Source organism: Neoarius graeffei, chromosome 9 (genome assembly GCF_027579695.1).
Source record: "Neoarius graeffei isolate fNeoGra1 chromosome 9, fNeoGra1.pri, whole genome shotgun sequence".
Classification (NCBI taxonomy): Eukaryota; Metazoa; Chordata; class Actinopteri; order Siluriformes; family Ariidae; genus Neoarius; species Neoarius graeffei.
In genome coordinates, this window is record NC_083577.1 from 45,138,792 (window position 1) to 45,154,440 (window position 15,649).

Below are 15,649 nucleotides of genomic sequence, written 5' to 3' on the forward strand. Positions count from 1 at the left end.
AGCTAAGAAAAAAAAAAGACGAGGACAAAATGCAGACATGCAGATAAAGTGACATGCATTCAAACACCCATATCTTACTAGAGACCTCAGACCTTGAGAAAGAAAGGATAAATTTAGCATTCAAATGAATGGTGATGTGCTTCTACAGATGAAAAAAAAAAGTACTTCATCAGAATTAGCTAAAAGCCAAATCAAGTATTTAAAACAATGATAAATACTCAAGTATCAAATGGTTGTTTCTACACCAGAATGGCTAATTAAGGAATTATATATTCAAACAAACAAACAAACAAACAAACAAACAAACAAACAAACAAACAAACAAACAAACAAACAAACAAACAAACAAACAAACAAACAAACAAACAAACAAACAAACAAAACAACTGAAAACTAGCTGAGGCTTGTACAATAGTATACCCCCCCCCACACACAATTTGGTTGAAGGAGAAAAAGTGCATTTTTCTGTCTTTAGGTTTGCGCACAGCTTATATTTGATCACTGGCATCTGTTTAAAAAAAATTAATTAATTAAAAAAAAAAGGTACACGGTGTTCTGTAGCTTAGATGTGCAATGAACTATACAGTACACCACATACACCATTTGGTCTAATAGCACTCAGTAACTGCAGCTGTACTAATTTCCAGTTTCACCCTCACACCAAGTGCAGACAAGCAGAGGAATGCATCCTCCAACAGCCAAATCAGCAATCCAGCCTTTTTGACTAAAAGCAACTGCAGGCCCCACCACAGAACTGATCAATTTGCGTTAGAGAACATGAGTAATAAAGTAAATATTTAATCAGTGCACTGCCAACTCATGAAAGGGTATATTATGGAAACTTGATTAGAGCCATAGGGAGAAAATAGCAGAGTCAATAGGAAATTTTTGCCTTTCCCATCAACGACAATAAGATTTTGTTGAAACTGTACATGTAACCTGCTTTAATGTATTCCTCAGAAAACAGTGGCCATTAATCTACAAGAAAATTATGTGAACAGTTCATGTCAGGACAGATTCATGTTAGAAGTTCATGAGGACGTCTCACTACGGTCTCAATTTCTGTTCAGTGGGTGTAGATGAAAGTAATAGGAATACACAATATGGTAAAAAATTTGTGGACACCTGCCCATCACATCCACATATGGATCTTCCCCAAACTATAGAGATCTTGCAGTCACATGACCGGAAAGTACACAACCACCATCTTGTCGGTCAAAAACACCGCTGAATACTGCTGCACTCGTGTACAGAATGGATCAATTTCAACCGACGGACTACACGGCTCATTTTTCTAATGAACAGATAACTAGATATATGTCTAAAATAAACGATCTACAGATTTGTGACCCTTATGGCTTACCGGACGGAGTTTTCACGACCGGATTTTGAACTGCCAGCGGAATACCCGGACGTGTATAATTACCTCATTAACTTTCCCTCGCTGTTCAGTGGTGAAGCACTGCGTGCTTATAAATCTCTGGACAGTTATCTTTACAGAAATTCAGGATTTGTCAGCGACTCAGATGTGGCATCTTGTAAACAAGAATCCTCATTGGACGGGTAAGTCACTTAAGTATCGAGTATAGCACTGACCAGCCGATTATAGAATAGAATAAGGTAATTCCAGCTGCAATTCCAAATCGTCCGTCTTGTTTACATGGATCTGGCGTTGGAGAGGTAGAGGCTTGGCAGTGGAGATTTGAGTAGCTGGTTTCTGAGCTTAGTCAACAGGCCGGCTCTGCAGCCTCGCTTTTGCTTCCGCTCCCGGCGCCGCCTCCTTCGCTTTGCTTCCGATAACAATCCACGGAGACCCCACTGGTCTCGCTATCTCGTCCGGAATGTTGTGCATGCGATGGAAATCACTACAAACCGTCATTTTCTGCTGGAAACCAATGTCCAGTAAGTCCATACGGTTGTAGTGGATATTGAAGTCCGGTACAGACGAACAACACGCAAAAATACACACAAAAACATAAAAACCGTGCACAGGTAGGGAGAGCTTGTAGCCGCAGCCGTTGTAGTAGAATTGTATATAGTAGGGTTTTCCAGAAGAAAAGGTAGACGTAAAAGCAGAAGTAGAACCAGAAGTAAAGGCGGAATATGGCGTTTGACCGACAAGATGGCGTCTGTCACAATCTGGATCGGCTGTGACGTCACATGCAAGTGCTCCATTGGCACAAAATGTGGAAATACACAATTGTATTGAATGTATGCTGTAGCCTTATAATTTCCCCTTCACTGGAACTAAAGGGCCCAAACCTGTTCCAACAAGACAATGCCCATTTGCCCAAAAGCAACCTCCATGAAGACATGGTTTGCCAAGGTTGGTGTGGATGAACCTGTGTCCTGCACTGAACCCAACTCCAATGAACACTTGTGATGAACTGGAACACCGACTGCTCACCAGACCTCCTTGCCCAGGGAACAGGGGGAAAGAAAAAAAAAAAAAATTTATAGCTACAGTGGTGCTTGAAAGTTTGTGAACCCTTTAGAATTTTCTATAATATAATATATACATAAATATGACCTAAAACAGGGCGGCATGGTGGTGTAGTGGTTAGCGTTGTCGCCTCACAGCAAGAAGGTCTGGGTTCGAGCCCCGTGGCCGGCGAGGGCCTTTCTGTGCGGAGTTTGCATGTTCTCCCTGTGTCCGCGTGGGTTTCCTCCGGGTGCTCCGATTTCCCCCACAGTCCAAAAGACATGCAGGTTAGGTTAACTGGTGACTCTAAATTGACCGTAGGTGTAAATGTGAGCATGAATGGTTGTCTGTGTCTATGTGTCAGCCCTGTGATGACCTGCCCACTTGTCCAGGGTGTACCCCGCCTTTCACCCGTAATCAGCTGGGATAGGCTCCGGCTTGCCTGCGACCCTGTAGAACAGGATAAAGCTGCTACAGATAATGAGATGAGATGACCTAAAACAATCAGATTTTCACACAAGTCCTAAAAGTAGACAAAAGAGAACCCAGTTAAACAAATGAAACAAAAATATTATACTTGGTCATTTATTTATTGAGAAATGATCCAATATTACATATCTGTGAGTGGCAAAAGTATGTGAACCTCTAGGATTAGCAGTTAAAGGTCATAGGCAAAGGTTTTCAATTTATGCACATTTGAAACTTTATATGTTAAAAAAACCTCTGTAATTTTCTTCTGGTTCCAAGGAGTATTGCTAATAAGTAATAATTAAAATAAGTTAGCGCCAATCACGGCGAATTTCTGCTCGGCGAATTTCTGCTCGACGATTTTCGTGACCACTCAACGCGTGATGTCTTTCAAGGCAAAACAAGTCGCTTGAGTCGAGTCCACTTCAGTTTTTTTGCATTGCCGTTCAGCTTGACTGCAGATGTGCGTTCGGGAATTTCCAAAGAAAAACCATGCCTTATTGCTGTGCAGTGAACTGTAACAACGGGACTGGCTCAGGAAGAAAGTTTTTACCTTTTTTCGTGAGAGGAGAAGAGGCGGAGAGAGTGGATTGTGCGCGTGAAGTGAGAGGGTTGGCAGCCAGGTAAATACGCCACTCTGTGTTCTGATCACTTCGACGATGATTCATTTTTGAAGAATTCCCATCTGTTGGAGAGTTTAGATGTCAGTGTCGGACAGAGAAGGCTCAAACCTGACGCTATTCCAACAAAATTCGAACACAAAATCAAGCAGCCAAAGAAGAAACAGACCAGCAACGCTCAAGCAAAAAGGAGAAGATTGGAGGTAAACATTTTTACCTTTGCTTGCAATTGACAAGTCAAGAATCCTGAGGGATCCTGTACAATCATTGTGGAAATGAGACAAAAGGGATAATGTTTGTATTATATTGCTAATAGTAAACGAATCTACGTTATATTATAGGAATTGTGTGCACGCCCGTGAGGTTTAATTATTCTTCAAAAGGGTTCTTATTTAGTATTACGATGAAAGTAAGAATCTATCATAACTACCAGGATAAATCATTTGGGCGCGAGTCTTGTTGAGGTCCGGGGTCACCACGATCAGAGTCGGCCGAGTCGCTGTCCGATTCCGAGGCCACACGGTCAAACCAGTGAGCCACATTCACCGATTGCTTCGCAACGGCCATAGGTTCATACATGCATGAATTCACCTCTCGATATTTAATTTGGAGAGTTCCTACTTCAAAATCGCTATCGCTTTCAGACATTTTACACAACCTCATGACCAAAGTCCGTACATGTGTGCTCAGTTCACTAGTAAACACAGAACTGCTCAGTCTGTTTACCTTGAATGATGTCACGACGACTGTCCCCTGGCAGTAAAAAAAGCGCGTGTGAGAGAGATGTAAATAAACCTTCGGAACTTGCACAAACCAGTATATTTTAACCATTTTACTCAATTTTAGGGTGCAAATTAGACACCAGGAAGACTGAATTCGCTTTTTGGGTTGTTCTTCTAGAAAATAAAGTTGATATTCTACGTTCCACCTCCGACCTTTGCTTATAACCTTTAATTTGAAGGTGAAATTAGAGTCAGGTGTTTTCAATCAGGTGTGAGTGGGCACCCTGTTTTATTTAAACAGGGATCTATCAAAGTCTGATCTTCACAACACGTTTGTGGAAGTGTATCATGGCACAAACAAAGGAGATTTCTGAGGACCTCAGAAAAAGCATCGTTGATGCTCATCAGGCTGCAAAAGGTTACAAAACCATCTCTAAAGAGTTTGGACTCCACCAATCCACAGTCAGACAGATTGTGTACAAATGGAGGAAATTCAAGACCATTGTTACCCTCCCCAGGAGTGGTCGACCCACAAAGATCACTCCAAAAGCAATGTGTGTAATAATCAGCGAGGTCACAAAGGACCCCAGGGTAACTTCTAAGCAACTGAAGGCCTCCCTCATTAACCAAATGTTCATGAGTCCACCATCAGGAGAACACTGAACAACAATGGTGTGCATGGCAGAGTTGCAAGGAGAAAACCACTGCTCTCCAAAAAGAACACTGCTGCTTGTCTGCAGTTTGCTCAAGATCACATGGACAAGCCAGAAGGCTACTGGAAAAATGTTTTGTGGACAAATGAGACCAAAATAGAACTTTGTGGTTTAAATGAGAAGCGTTATGTTTGGAGAAAGGAAAACACTGCATTCCAGCATAAGAACCTTATCCCATCTGTGAAACATGGTGGTGGTAGTAATAGTAGTATCATCATGGTTTGGGCCCGTTTTGCTGCATCTGGGCCAGGATGGCTTGCCATCATTGAAGGAACAATGAATTCTGAATTATACCAGCGAATTCTAAAGGAAAAATGTCAGGACATCTGTCCACGAACTGAATCTCAAGAGAAGGTGGGTCATGCAGCAAGACAGCGACCCTAAGCACACAAGTCATTCTACCAAAGAATGGTTAAAGAAGAATCAAGTTAATGTTTTGGAATGGCCAAGTCAAAGTTCTGACCTTTAACCAATCGAAATGTTGTGGAAGGACCTGAAGCAAGCAGTTCTTGTGAGGAAACCCACCAACATCCCAGAGCTGAAGCTGTTCTGTACCGAGGAATGGGCTAAAATTCCTCCAAGCCGGTGTGCAGAACTGATCAACAGTTACCAGAAACATTTAATTGCAGTTATTGCTGCACAAGGGGGTCACACCAAATACTGAAAGCAAAGGTTCACATACTTTTGCCACTCACAGATATGTAATATTGGATCATTTTCCTCAATAAATAAAGGACCAAGTATAATATTTTTGTCTTTGTTTAACTGGGTTCTCTTTATCTACTTTTAGGACTTGTGTGAAAATCTGATGTTTTAGGTCATATTTATGCAGAAATATAGAAAATTCTAAAGGGCTCACAAACTTTCAAGCACCACTGTATATAAAACATAAATAAATGTGAGTGAGAGAGAGAGAGAGAGAGAGAGAGAGAGAGAGACACGGCAGTTCCAAAAGCCCACTGCCAAACCAACAGACTGCTCCTCACCCACCCACTCCCACAGTATGGAAGAGACAGCAGCACTTCTGTGCTGTTAATTTTGACAGCCAAATGCAGCACGGCCAGGGAGCAAGACCCACTGATCATCCATGCCTAGAGTGATATAATCAGTGCCTTAATTCACCCTCCTCAAACAGCAAGGGGAGTATTAAAAAAAAAAAAAAAAAAAGTCGCCGCTGCAGTTCTCAGAGGTTAGTCAAATCACGAATGTACTCTGGCTCATGCGCTCTCTCCCCCTCTGGGCAGGAAACTTTGCAGACACAGCAGATGAGCTCAAGCCTCCTGCATGCTTCACTGGCAATCACCCCCTGATCTCTCTGCCTCTGGGACATCAGACAGGCTCCAGTGCAGCCAGCACCTGCCAGCAACCCTACTCTAGGGGTTCTCTTGCACTCCCTACCTACTGCACTGCTCTCACGCTACACTCCCCCCCCCCCACTATTTTTTCATTAAATTCTGTGGTTTTTGCACCAAGAACTTGGATTGTGTCTGTGTTCTCTCTGTCTTACAGTGCAAGTCTCACACTGGTGGAGAATGTGGGCATTAACACAAACACCCACCCTCAACATGGTACCACTCCTACAGCACCTCTGGGAGACCAGCCTCCAACAACAGCTGACACAAGAACTCACCAAAAAGCCTCCAAGTCACCACCCAGGAGCTGCTGCAGCAACCGGCCAGAGCCTCTCCCTTCCCAGACCGCCTCCCAGATCCCTGCCAGGAGGCTCTCCATCTGTTCCCCAAACTTACCCTAGCAAACAATCTAGAGGCTTTCCTGTACATGTTTGAGCAGATGGTGTATAGGGAAGGCTGGCCAGAAGAAGAATGGGCCTAGGCTTTGGCCCCCCCTCCTCATGGGAGAAGCCTAGCTAGCCTACTTCAGCCTCCCACCAGCCTTGGCAGAGAGAGTTACCAGGTTCTGAAGGAACAGATTGAGGTGCTGTGGGTTCTCCTCCTGCCAGGCTGCGGCAGTTCCACTACTGGGCGTATTGGGCTGGCATCAACCCCTGCAGTCAAATGGATGAACTGTTGAGGACTGCCAAGCGCTGGCTGCAGCCCAAGCAATGCAGGTTGTGGAGTGGGTCCACTCATGCATCAGCCCTCATCTCCTGAGCACCACTGTGTGGCTGAAGGGCCGACCAACGCAAGCCCTTCTCGACTCCAGGAAGCACAATCACCTTGGCTCGACCCTCAATCCTGCCTGTGGCTATGGGGTGCTGTGGTACAGTCAAGGTTACCTGCATGCATGGGGATGCACAAGAGGTGGCCACTGCCCATGTCAAGATGAAGGACAAGAGCGGCAAGTGGAAATTAACCATTGGTGTGGTTCTTGACCTCCCTATCCTCCTAGGTCAAGACTGGCCTGGGTTCTCACAGGAGTTGCCCGCTACCTGAAGGACAAGAGAATGATGTACCCCACCCCGCCACTGCAAGAGAAGCGCTCTGGCTGGGGAGCATGAGAATGTGGAGGCCTGCACTGCAGAAGGGGAGTCACACACCACCAGACACTCTTACGTGTGTTTAAGCAGGTGATATGCAAAGGAAATTTTGGGTGGGAACAGAAACAGCACGAATGGCTAAAGAACTGTTAGGGGTCAGATACACATGGTAGAAGGGGAGGATCAACAAATCAGAGCAGCTCCTCCCCAACACTTACTTCCTGTTCTGCCAGGACCTGCTATATCAGCATAGCAAGTGCTAGGGACAAGAAGCAGACTTGCTGGTAGGCCCCCACTGCAAGGTAGACAACATAATGCACCTGGTCCACTCCAACCCCCAAGCAGGCCATCTGGCAGGCCAGAGTACCCTAGAGATCAGTGACTGGCCAGGGATGAATACAGAGGTCAAGAACTTCTGCCAGCACACCGTCCCACTCCTGCAACTACCAATCATCTTTCCTTTTGAAAGCATGGGCATGGCTCTGGTGGGCCTGAAGTCTGCCAAGGGTCACGAGTACATTTTTGTAATCATGGACTATGCCACCTGTAACCCGAGGTGGTGCCCCTCTGGAAGGCCACCTTGAAAAACATTGCCCGGGAGATGGCTCTGCTGTTCTCCCATGTGGGGGTCCCCAAAGACCTCCTCACAGACCAAGGTACGCCCTTTGTTTCAAAACTCATGGCTGAAGTGTGCAAGTTATTGCAGGTGAAACAGCTCCACACCTCTGCATACCACCCTCAGACAGACAGGCTGGTGGAAAGGTTTAACCAGACCCTGAAGAGGATGCTGAGGCACATTGTGGATGAGGGCAGCTGAAAGTGGGACCTCCTCCCATACATCCTGTTTGCGGTCCAGGAGACTTTGCAGGCATTGACAAGCTTCTCACCCTTTGAGCTCCTATTTGGGAGAAGGCCCCAGGGCCTCCTAGATGACACCAAGGAAGCCTGGGAGGAGCATCCATCAACTTTTCTACACTACCATCAAGCACATGAAGGACATGCAGGAGCACATGGACAGGGTGGCTCCCATCATGCGCCAGCACCTGCTCTCTGTCCAGGCCGAGCAAAGCCACCTCTACAACTGGGCAGCCCAGCCCTGGGAATTCCAAGCTGGCAACCATGTCCTCCTTCTGGTCCCCACCATGAACTGCAAATTCCTGGCACAATGGCAAGGCCCATATACAGTAGCCAAGTGCATGGGGCCAATAAATTGTCACCTGCAACAGCCGGATAAGCACAAAAGATACCCAGATTTACCATATTAATCTGTTGAAATGATGGATTGAACCCGTTACTGCTCTCAGTGCGCACACACACACACACACACCTCAGACGTGCCTGGGTGTACCTTAGTTCACCTGGGAGAAGACCTCTCCAGCCCCTAGCGTCAAGAGCTGGGAGAACTACTTAACCAGTTCCAGGACATCTTTGCAGCAGAACCAGGGTGGAAACACCTGATCCAACAAGACATCAAGACCCCCCACCCAGGGTTGTGGTATAAAACACCCCATTGCATCCCAGAGGCCTGCAGTTGTGCGAGCGAGAATGAATTAGCATGAATGCTATGGGCCAGCATCATTGATGGGTCCACCAGCCCCTGGTCAAGCCCCAACGTGGTACTGCCCAAGCCCAACGGAAGTCTGAGACTCTGCAATGACATCAGGAAACTCACTGCAACCTCAGACTTCAACAGCTACCCCCTGCCCAGGGTGGATGACCTGGTTGACAAGCTGGGGAAGGCCTGCTTCACATCAACACTGAACCTGAATAAAGGCAACTGGCAAAGTGGCCCTGATGCCCCAGGCCCACCCCAAAACTGCCTTCACCACCATGTCAGGCCACTAGCAGTACTGGGTTCAAAAGTGCCTTTCAAAGCTGGCACTGACGCAAAGTGGCAGCCTCTCCAGTAGCTCCATCTGTATTGCCTTTCTTTGACTTTAGTGCTTTCTTTTAGCATTTTTCTTTTAGTCTTTTTACAACCACACATGTCTGGTGTGTATTATTGTATCCTACGGATATTTTTGGTGTCAATGTGGCGCAGCAGAGATTTGAGGTTATACTCGGAAACAACTTCTTGCCCTATGAGCAAGGGGATGCGAGGGCATTGCCCACTCAATACCTGTGGAACTGAGGAGGTGGTACCGGGGCTGCAGAGCTGGGGCCAAGTGCAAGGCTAAGACGATGGAGGGGCAGTGGAGGTACAAATCCTTGGTGCTTATGGGGAATGTGAACTCGCTAACCAACAAAACTGAGGAGTTGGCAAGACTGGTGAAAACCCAGAGATTCTACAGGGAGTGTAATTTGTTGCGTTTCATGGAGACGTGGCTTAACAGCAACACACTGGATTTTAACATGGAGCTACCTGGATTCACTACAGTGACAGCAGACAGGGACGCGAAGCTGAGCAGCAAGCGCAAAGGTGGGGGACTCGCACTGTTTATTAAACACCAGATTGCAACCCGGGTCACGTAAACGTTAAGGTGATCATCTGCTGCCGGGACATTGAACTGTTAGCGGGGAGTCTCCGACCGTATTACATGCCTCAGGAGTTTACACACGCCATTTTCACCTGTGTTTACATTCCTCCGCGTGCGGACATGCAGGCGGCATGTGACATCATTCACTCCACCATAGCAGCGCTGCAGACAACACCCGGAGTCTTTCTTCGTGATCTCTGGGGATTTTAACCATGTCACTCTAGACTCCACTCGCCCTACCTTTCATCAGTTTGTGGATTGTCCCACTAGGAAAAACAGGACCATAGACCTATTGTATGGCAATGTAAGGGACGCATACAGGGCAATCCCACTACCACCGCTGGGGAGATCTGACCATAATCTGGTTCTCCTACAGCCTCAGTACAAATCAATGGTTCGGAGGCAGCCCAACACCATGCGTTCATTCAGGGCCTGGTCTCCCAAGGCAGAGGAAACTCTTAGGGACTGCTTCGAGACGACCGACTGGAATGTACTGGTAGACCCACATGGGGAGGACATTGAGGTGACACACTGCATAACGGACTACTTGAACTTTTGCAGGGGCATTGCTGTTCCCACAAAAACTGTACACTGCTTTCCAAAACAACAAGCCCTGGATTACAAGTGAAGTCAAGGGCCTCCTCAACCAAAAGAAGAGGGCATTCAAAGACGGAGACAGGTCAGAGCTGAAGCATGTACAGGGGGAACTCAAAGTCCGGCTTAAAAAAAAAAAAAAAAAAAAAAAAAAAAAAAAAGGCCAAGAAAAAGGTGGAACAGAAGCTGCAAGAAAACATGAAGGAGGTCTGGGATGGGATGAAAGCCATCACAGGCTGCAAGAACAGTGGCAGCTCAGCAGATGGGGCATGGACAGGGCAAACCAGTTTAACCACTTCAACAGGTTTGATTGTCCTGCTCCTGCTGTCCCCTCCTCCTGCAGCAGTTGTCACCTCATCACCATCACTGGCAGATCAGCCCTCACCCCCAGCACCATCATCATCAGAGCCATCAACACCTCCTGCAGATGGAATACACATCCACTCCCCCAGTACCCCCATCTTCACCGCAGACCAAGTCAGGAGAGAGCTGAGGAGACTCCACCCCAGGAAGGCAGCAGGCCAGGACAAGTTGTGTCCCAGGATGCTGAGGGCCTGCGCTGCCCAACTGGGGGAGCCCCTCCAACAAGTCTTTAACCTGAGCCTTCGCCTCGGGAGGGTTTCTGTCATGTGGAAGATGTCGTGCCTCATTCTAGTTCCCAAGAAAATATATCCAAAGGAACTGAATGACTACAGGCCGCTTACCTTGACAGCACGTGATTAAGACCATGGGGCAACTGCTGCTGAACTTCCTCAGACCCCAGGTCCACCGTGCTGAGGACCCACTGCAGTTCGCGTACCAGGAGAAGGTGGGAGTGGATGACGCCATCCCCTATCTTCTGCACAGGAATCACTCATCTGGACAAGGAGAGCAATGCAGTGAGGATCATGTTTTTTTTTTTACTTCTCCAGTGCCTTTAACACCATCCAGCCCCTTCTACTGAAAGACAAGCTGCAGGAGCTGGAGGTGGACACACATTTGGTCTCCTGGATCACGGACTACCTCACCAGGAGACTACAACATGTCAGGATCAGGGATGGCATTTCTGACACGGTGATCAGCAGCACGGGAGCACCACAGGGGACTGTGCTCTCTCCAGTTCTGTTCACTCTCTATCCATCAGACTTCAAATACAACTCGGAGTCTTGCCACATGCAGAAGTTCTTAGACGATACTGCAATTGTGGGATGTGTTCATGATGGACAGGAGGAGGAGGAGTACAGGAACCTGATACAAGACTGTTGTGGGGTAAATTCAACCACCTGCAGCTGAACATTGGCAAAACAAAAGAAATGCTTGTGGACTTTAGAAGGTCCAGACTGACTCTGCAGCCGATCTCTATTGATGGGGTCGATGTGGAGATGGTCAGGACCTACAAATACTTGGGTGTACATCTGGATGACAAGCTGGACTGGACAGTGAACACTGACACCCTCTACAGGAAGGGTCAGAGCAGACGCTACTTCCTGAGGAGGCTCGGGTCCTTCAGGATCTGCAGAAAACTGCTGCTGATGTTCTACCAGTCTGTGGTAGCCAGCGTCGTCTTCTGTGCTGTAGTGTATTGGGGAGGCAGCATTAAGAGGAGAGACACTGGACGGCTCGACAGGCTGGTGAGGAAGGCTGGCTCTGTGCTGGGAACTGAGCTGGAGTCTCTTACATCAGTGGCAGAGCGAAGGGCCCTGAGCAAACTGCTCTCAAATCATGGACAATGTTCACCACCCTCTGCACGGTGCCATCAGGCCAAAAAAAAAAAAAGTTTCCTATTACATGCCTTGAAAAATTAGGGTAGGTGAGTAGGGATTTTTTTTGGGGGAAAAAATATTTCCATGGCTATCACCACTCTTTTTTCCCCCATATTCATAATAAAATGTCCACCCACCCAGCACTCTGTTTGAATGCATGTTTGCAGGTATTCTGTTTTCAGAAATAAACACTAAAGAACACCACTTTTCAAAGATTTATTTCAAACCATACACAAACTTCTCACACTGAACATGTGCGTTGAACTGTAAAGTTCAGCTGTTCAATGTCTACTTCCCATATGGCCTGTAGCAAATGTCTTTTATGCCTTTTTGAAGGCACTCGTTACATACTTCAATAACTGTTTTAAATCTTTTTCTCAGATCTGGTTTAACACAGTCTTAAAAGACAATATGGACAAATGTCTGTTCTTTCAAATCCACTGCTATAGTAGGCTATTTCAACAGGATCTGCACAGTTGAGAGGCATTCTGACACCACAAACTGAAGCAAGAAAATGTTCAGGGGGTATTACTGGCACCCCGCAAGAGTACTCGAACTCTGACAGCAACACGGTGAGTGCTGTTTGTTGTTGGTGTGTCAACTGATGCTTTGTGTAGATGATTACTATATTTACTCTAGAACTACTGGTACAAGCTAACAAATCTTCAATGTCTTTAAATGTCTCTTTTTCTAGCGACGTAATTTGTCGAAGACTGGGCTTGCAACGTACAAGACATGCATCTTTCAGCACACAAACCACCACCATTTTCGTTGCTTCCTGTTCGAGGTAGTCATGCGCATGGATACAATCAGCCGTTTATGATGCAAGAGACACTCGCGCTATGCAGAACATACGGACATTGGTCTATGACCAGGGACAACCACGCTGTGTGCATTGCATGAATGTTTTGTAGACTGGGGGGTTGGGGGTCGGTCGGGTAACCGGAAAAAGTATTTTTTTTTTGTTTGGCCTCATCAGGTAGAGGAGCTCATTCAGTGGCAGACTGTTGTCCCTGCCCTGCACCATGGATAGATTCAGGAAGTCTTTTGTCCCTCAGGCCATTAGACTGTTCAACTCCTCCCGGCTCAGCAAAAATAAGACTCTGACTCTGCTGTACTCAGGACTAGTTACACTGCTCATTTCATGTCCATTGCACTTTTCTGCTGCTTACATAGATGTACATTATATGCATAGACCTTATTATATACATTATTATTATTATTATTATTATTATTATTAACTGGGGCGGCACGGTGGTGTAGTGGTTAGCGCTGTCGCCTCACAGCAAGAAGGTCCTGGGTTCGAGCCCCGTGGCCGGCGAGGGCCTTTCTGTGTGGAGTTTGCATGTTCTCCCCGTGTCCGCGTGGGTTTCCTCCGGGTGCTCCGGTTTCCCCCACAGTCCAAAGACATGCAGGTTAGGTTAACTGGTGACTCTAAATTGACCGTAGGTGTGAGTGTGAATGGTTGTCTGTGTCTATGTGTCAGCCCTGTGATGACCTGGCGACTTGTCCAGGGTGTACCCCACCTTTCGCCCGTAGTCAGCTGGGATAGGCTCCAGCTTGCCTGCAACCCTGTAGAACAGGATAAAGCGGCTAGAGATAATGAGATGAGATTATTAACAACGGTTATAAATGTACCTACTTATACATACTGTTATACACACTAACTTAATATTTATATACTAATATATTGTATACCATCACACTATTATTTGCTCTTATTGGTAATGTTTTATTCCTTTGGTATTTTGTATTTGAGTTTTTTTATATGACCTCCTTGTATAATGCAATTTAGTTTTTGAATTGACCTTGCGCAAATGTCACTGGATACCTTGAATGATCTATCCATCAATAGCTGACCGAGGCACAGTACCTAGGCTACTGCATCAGCCAAGGCCTGCTGAAGCCCCAGGCCAAGAAGATAGAGGCCATGCAGAACTTCCCCGGCCCGCCACCACCGTCTTGGAGCTAACCAGTTACTACCGTAGATTTGTGCCCAACTTCTCTAGCCTCTCCCCTCTCAGCCCTGACCAAAAAGGGGGAGAGCCTGCCAAGATGAAGTGGACCAGTCAGACAGAACAGGTAATCCAGGCCCTGAAGAAGGCCTTCCCCACTGTCCCTGTCCTCTGAAACCTGGACTTCGACCTCCCCTTCATTGTCCAGACAGACACTTCAGAGATGGGCCTGGGTGGCATGCTCTTGCAGGTCATAGAAGGTGAGGAGTACCCCATGCTGGACATCAGCTGCAAGCTTCTGCTAGCAGAGAGGAACTAAGCGGTTGTGGAGAGAGAAGCTCCTGCCATCAAGTGGGCAGTGACCGAGTGAAAGCATTTGTCTAGTTGCCATTTCACATTGGTCACTGACCATGCCCCACTCCAGTGGATGGCAGCTGCCAAAGACACCAATGCTTGTGTCACTTGCTGGTTTTTGTCGTTGCAGGACTTCTAATTTTCAGGTCCAACACATAGCAGGGACCCAGCATAGGAATGCTGACAGCCTCTCCAGGAGTTATAGCCACTGGGCCAAGCCTTAGAGAATGGTAGGCTTGGACCCCCCCCCCCCTTTTTTGGGGTGGGTGGGGTCCTGTCTCCAAAAGCCCACAAGCAAAGTAATGCACCAATCCTTGCTTAACCACTCCCACTGCACTAATAATCTTGACAGCCAAAAGCAGCATGGCCAGGGGGTGGGGCCTGCTGACCACACATGTCTGGAGTGGCATAAATTGGCACCTTAATTTATCCTCCTCAAGCAGCCAGGGGTGTACAGAAAGACACAGCCTCTGGATTGCCCCCGCTCTCTCTGCCTCCGGGATGCTGACATGCTCTGGTGCAGCCAGCTCCCGCCAGCGACCCCACTCGAGTTTGGCTTGGGCTCCTTGCTTACTGTATAGACTGCACTGCTCTTATACTACACTTCACCCTACACTATTTTTTTCCCCATCAAATTCACTGTTTTTTGCACAAAGGACTTGGGTTGTGTGTCTGTTTTTTTATATACAGTATTTAAACACACACACACACACACACACACACACGAGGGTAAGTTAAAAAGTTCTAAGACAAATAAAAAAAAAAAATCTATGAAAATAAAGCTATTTCTCTACATACAGTGGGGCAAAAAAAATATTGTCAGCCACCAATTGTGCAAGTTCTCCCACTTAAAGATGAGAAAGGCCTGTAATTTTCATCATAGGTACACTTCAACTATGAGAGACAGAATGGGGGGAAAGAATCCAGGAAATCACATTGTAGGATTTTTAATGAATTAATTGGTAAATTCCTCGGTAAAATAAGTATTTGGTCACCTACAAACGAGCAAGATTTCTGGCTCTCACAGACCTGTAACAACTTCTTTAAGAGGCTCCTCTGTCCTCCACTCATTACCTGTATTAATGGCACCTGTTTGAACTCGTTATCAGTATAAAGAGACACCTGTCCACAACCTCAAACAGTCA

At 46.6% G+C, this 15,649-nt stretch overlaps 1 protein-coding gene across 5 annotated transcripts in view; it reads right to left on the minus strand.

Annotated features, from left to right (window-relative positions):
• The window catches only part of gdap2 (ganglioside induced differentiation associated protein 2), a 47,208-nt gene that overhangs the window by 4,199 nt on the left and 27,360 nt on the right, over window positions 1-15,649 (minus strand). For 3 of the 5 annotated variants that reach the window (XM_060929581.1, XM_060929579.1, XM_060929580.1), the window contains exon 14: window positions 3,444-3,575. The exons of 1 other annotated variant lie outside the window; for it this stretch is intronic. In XM_060929581.1, the coding sequence (XP_060785564.1) occupies window positions 3,555-3,575 (21 nt within the window). In that variant the 3' untranslated portion in view covers window positions 3,444-3,554. Of the gene's footprint in view, window positions 1-2,262; window positions 2,416-3,443; window positions 3,576-15,649 lie in introns of all 5 variants that reach the window. One more of the 5 variants, XM_060929583.1, reaches the window with a different exon arrangement.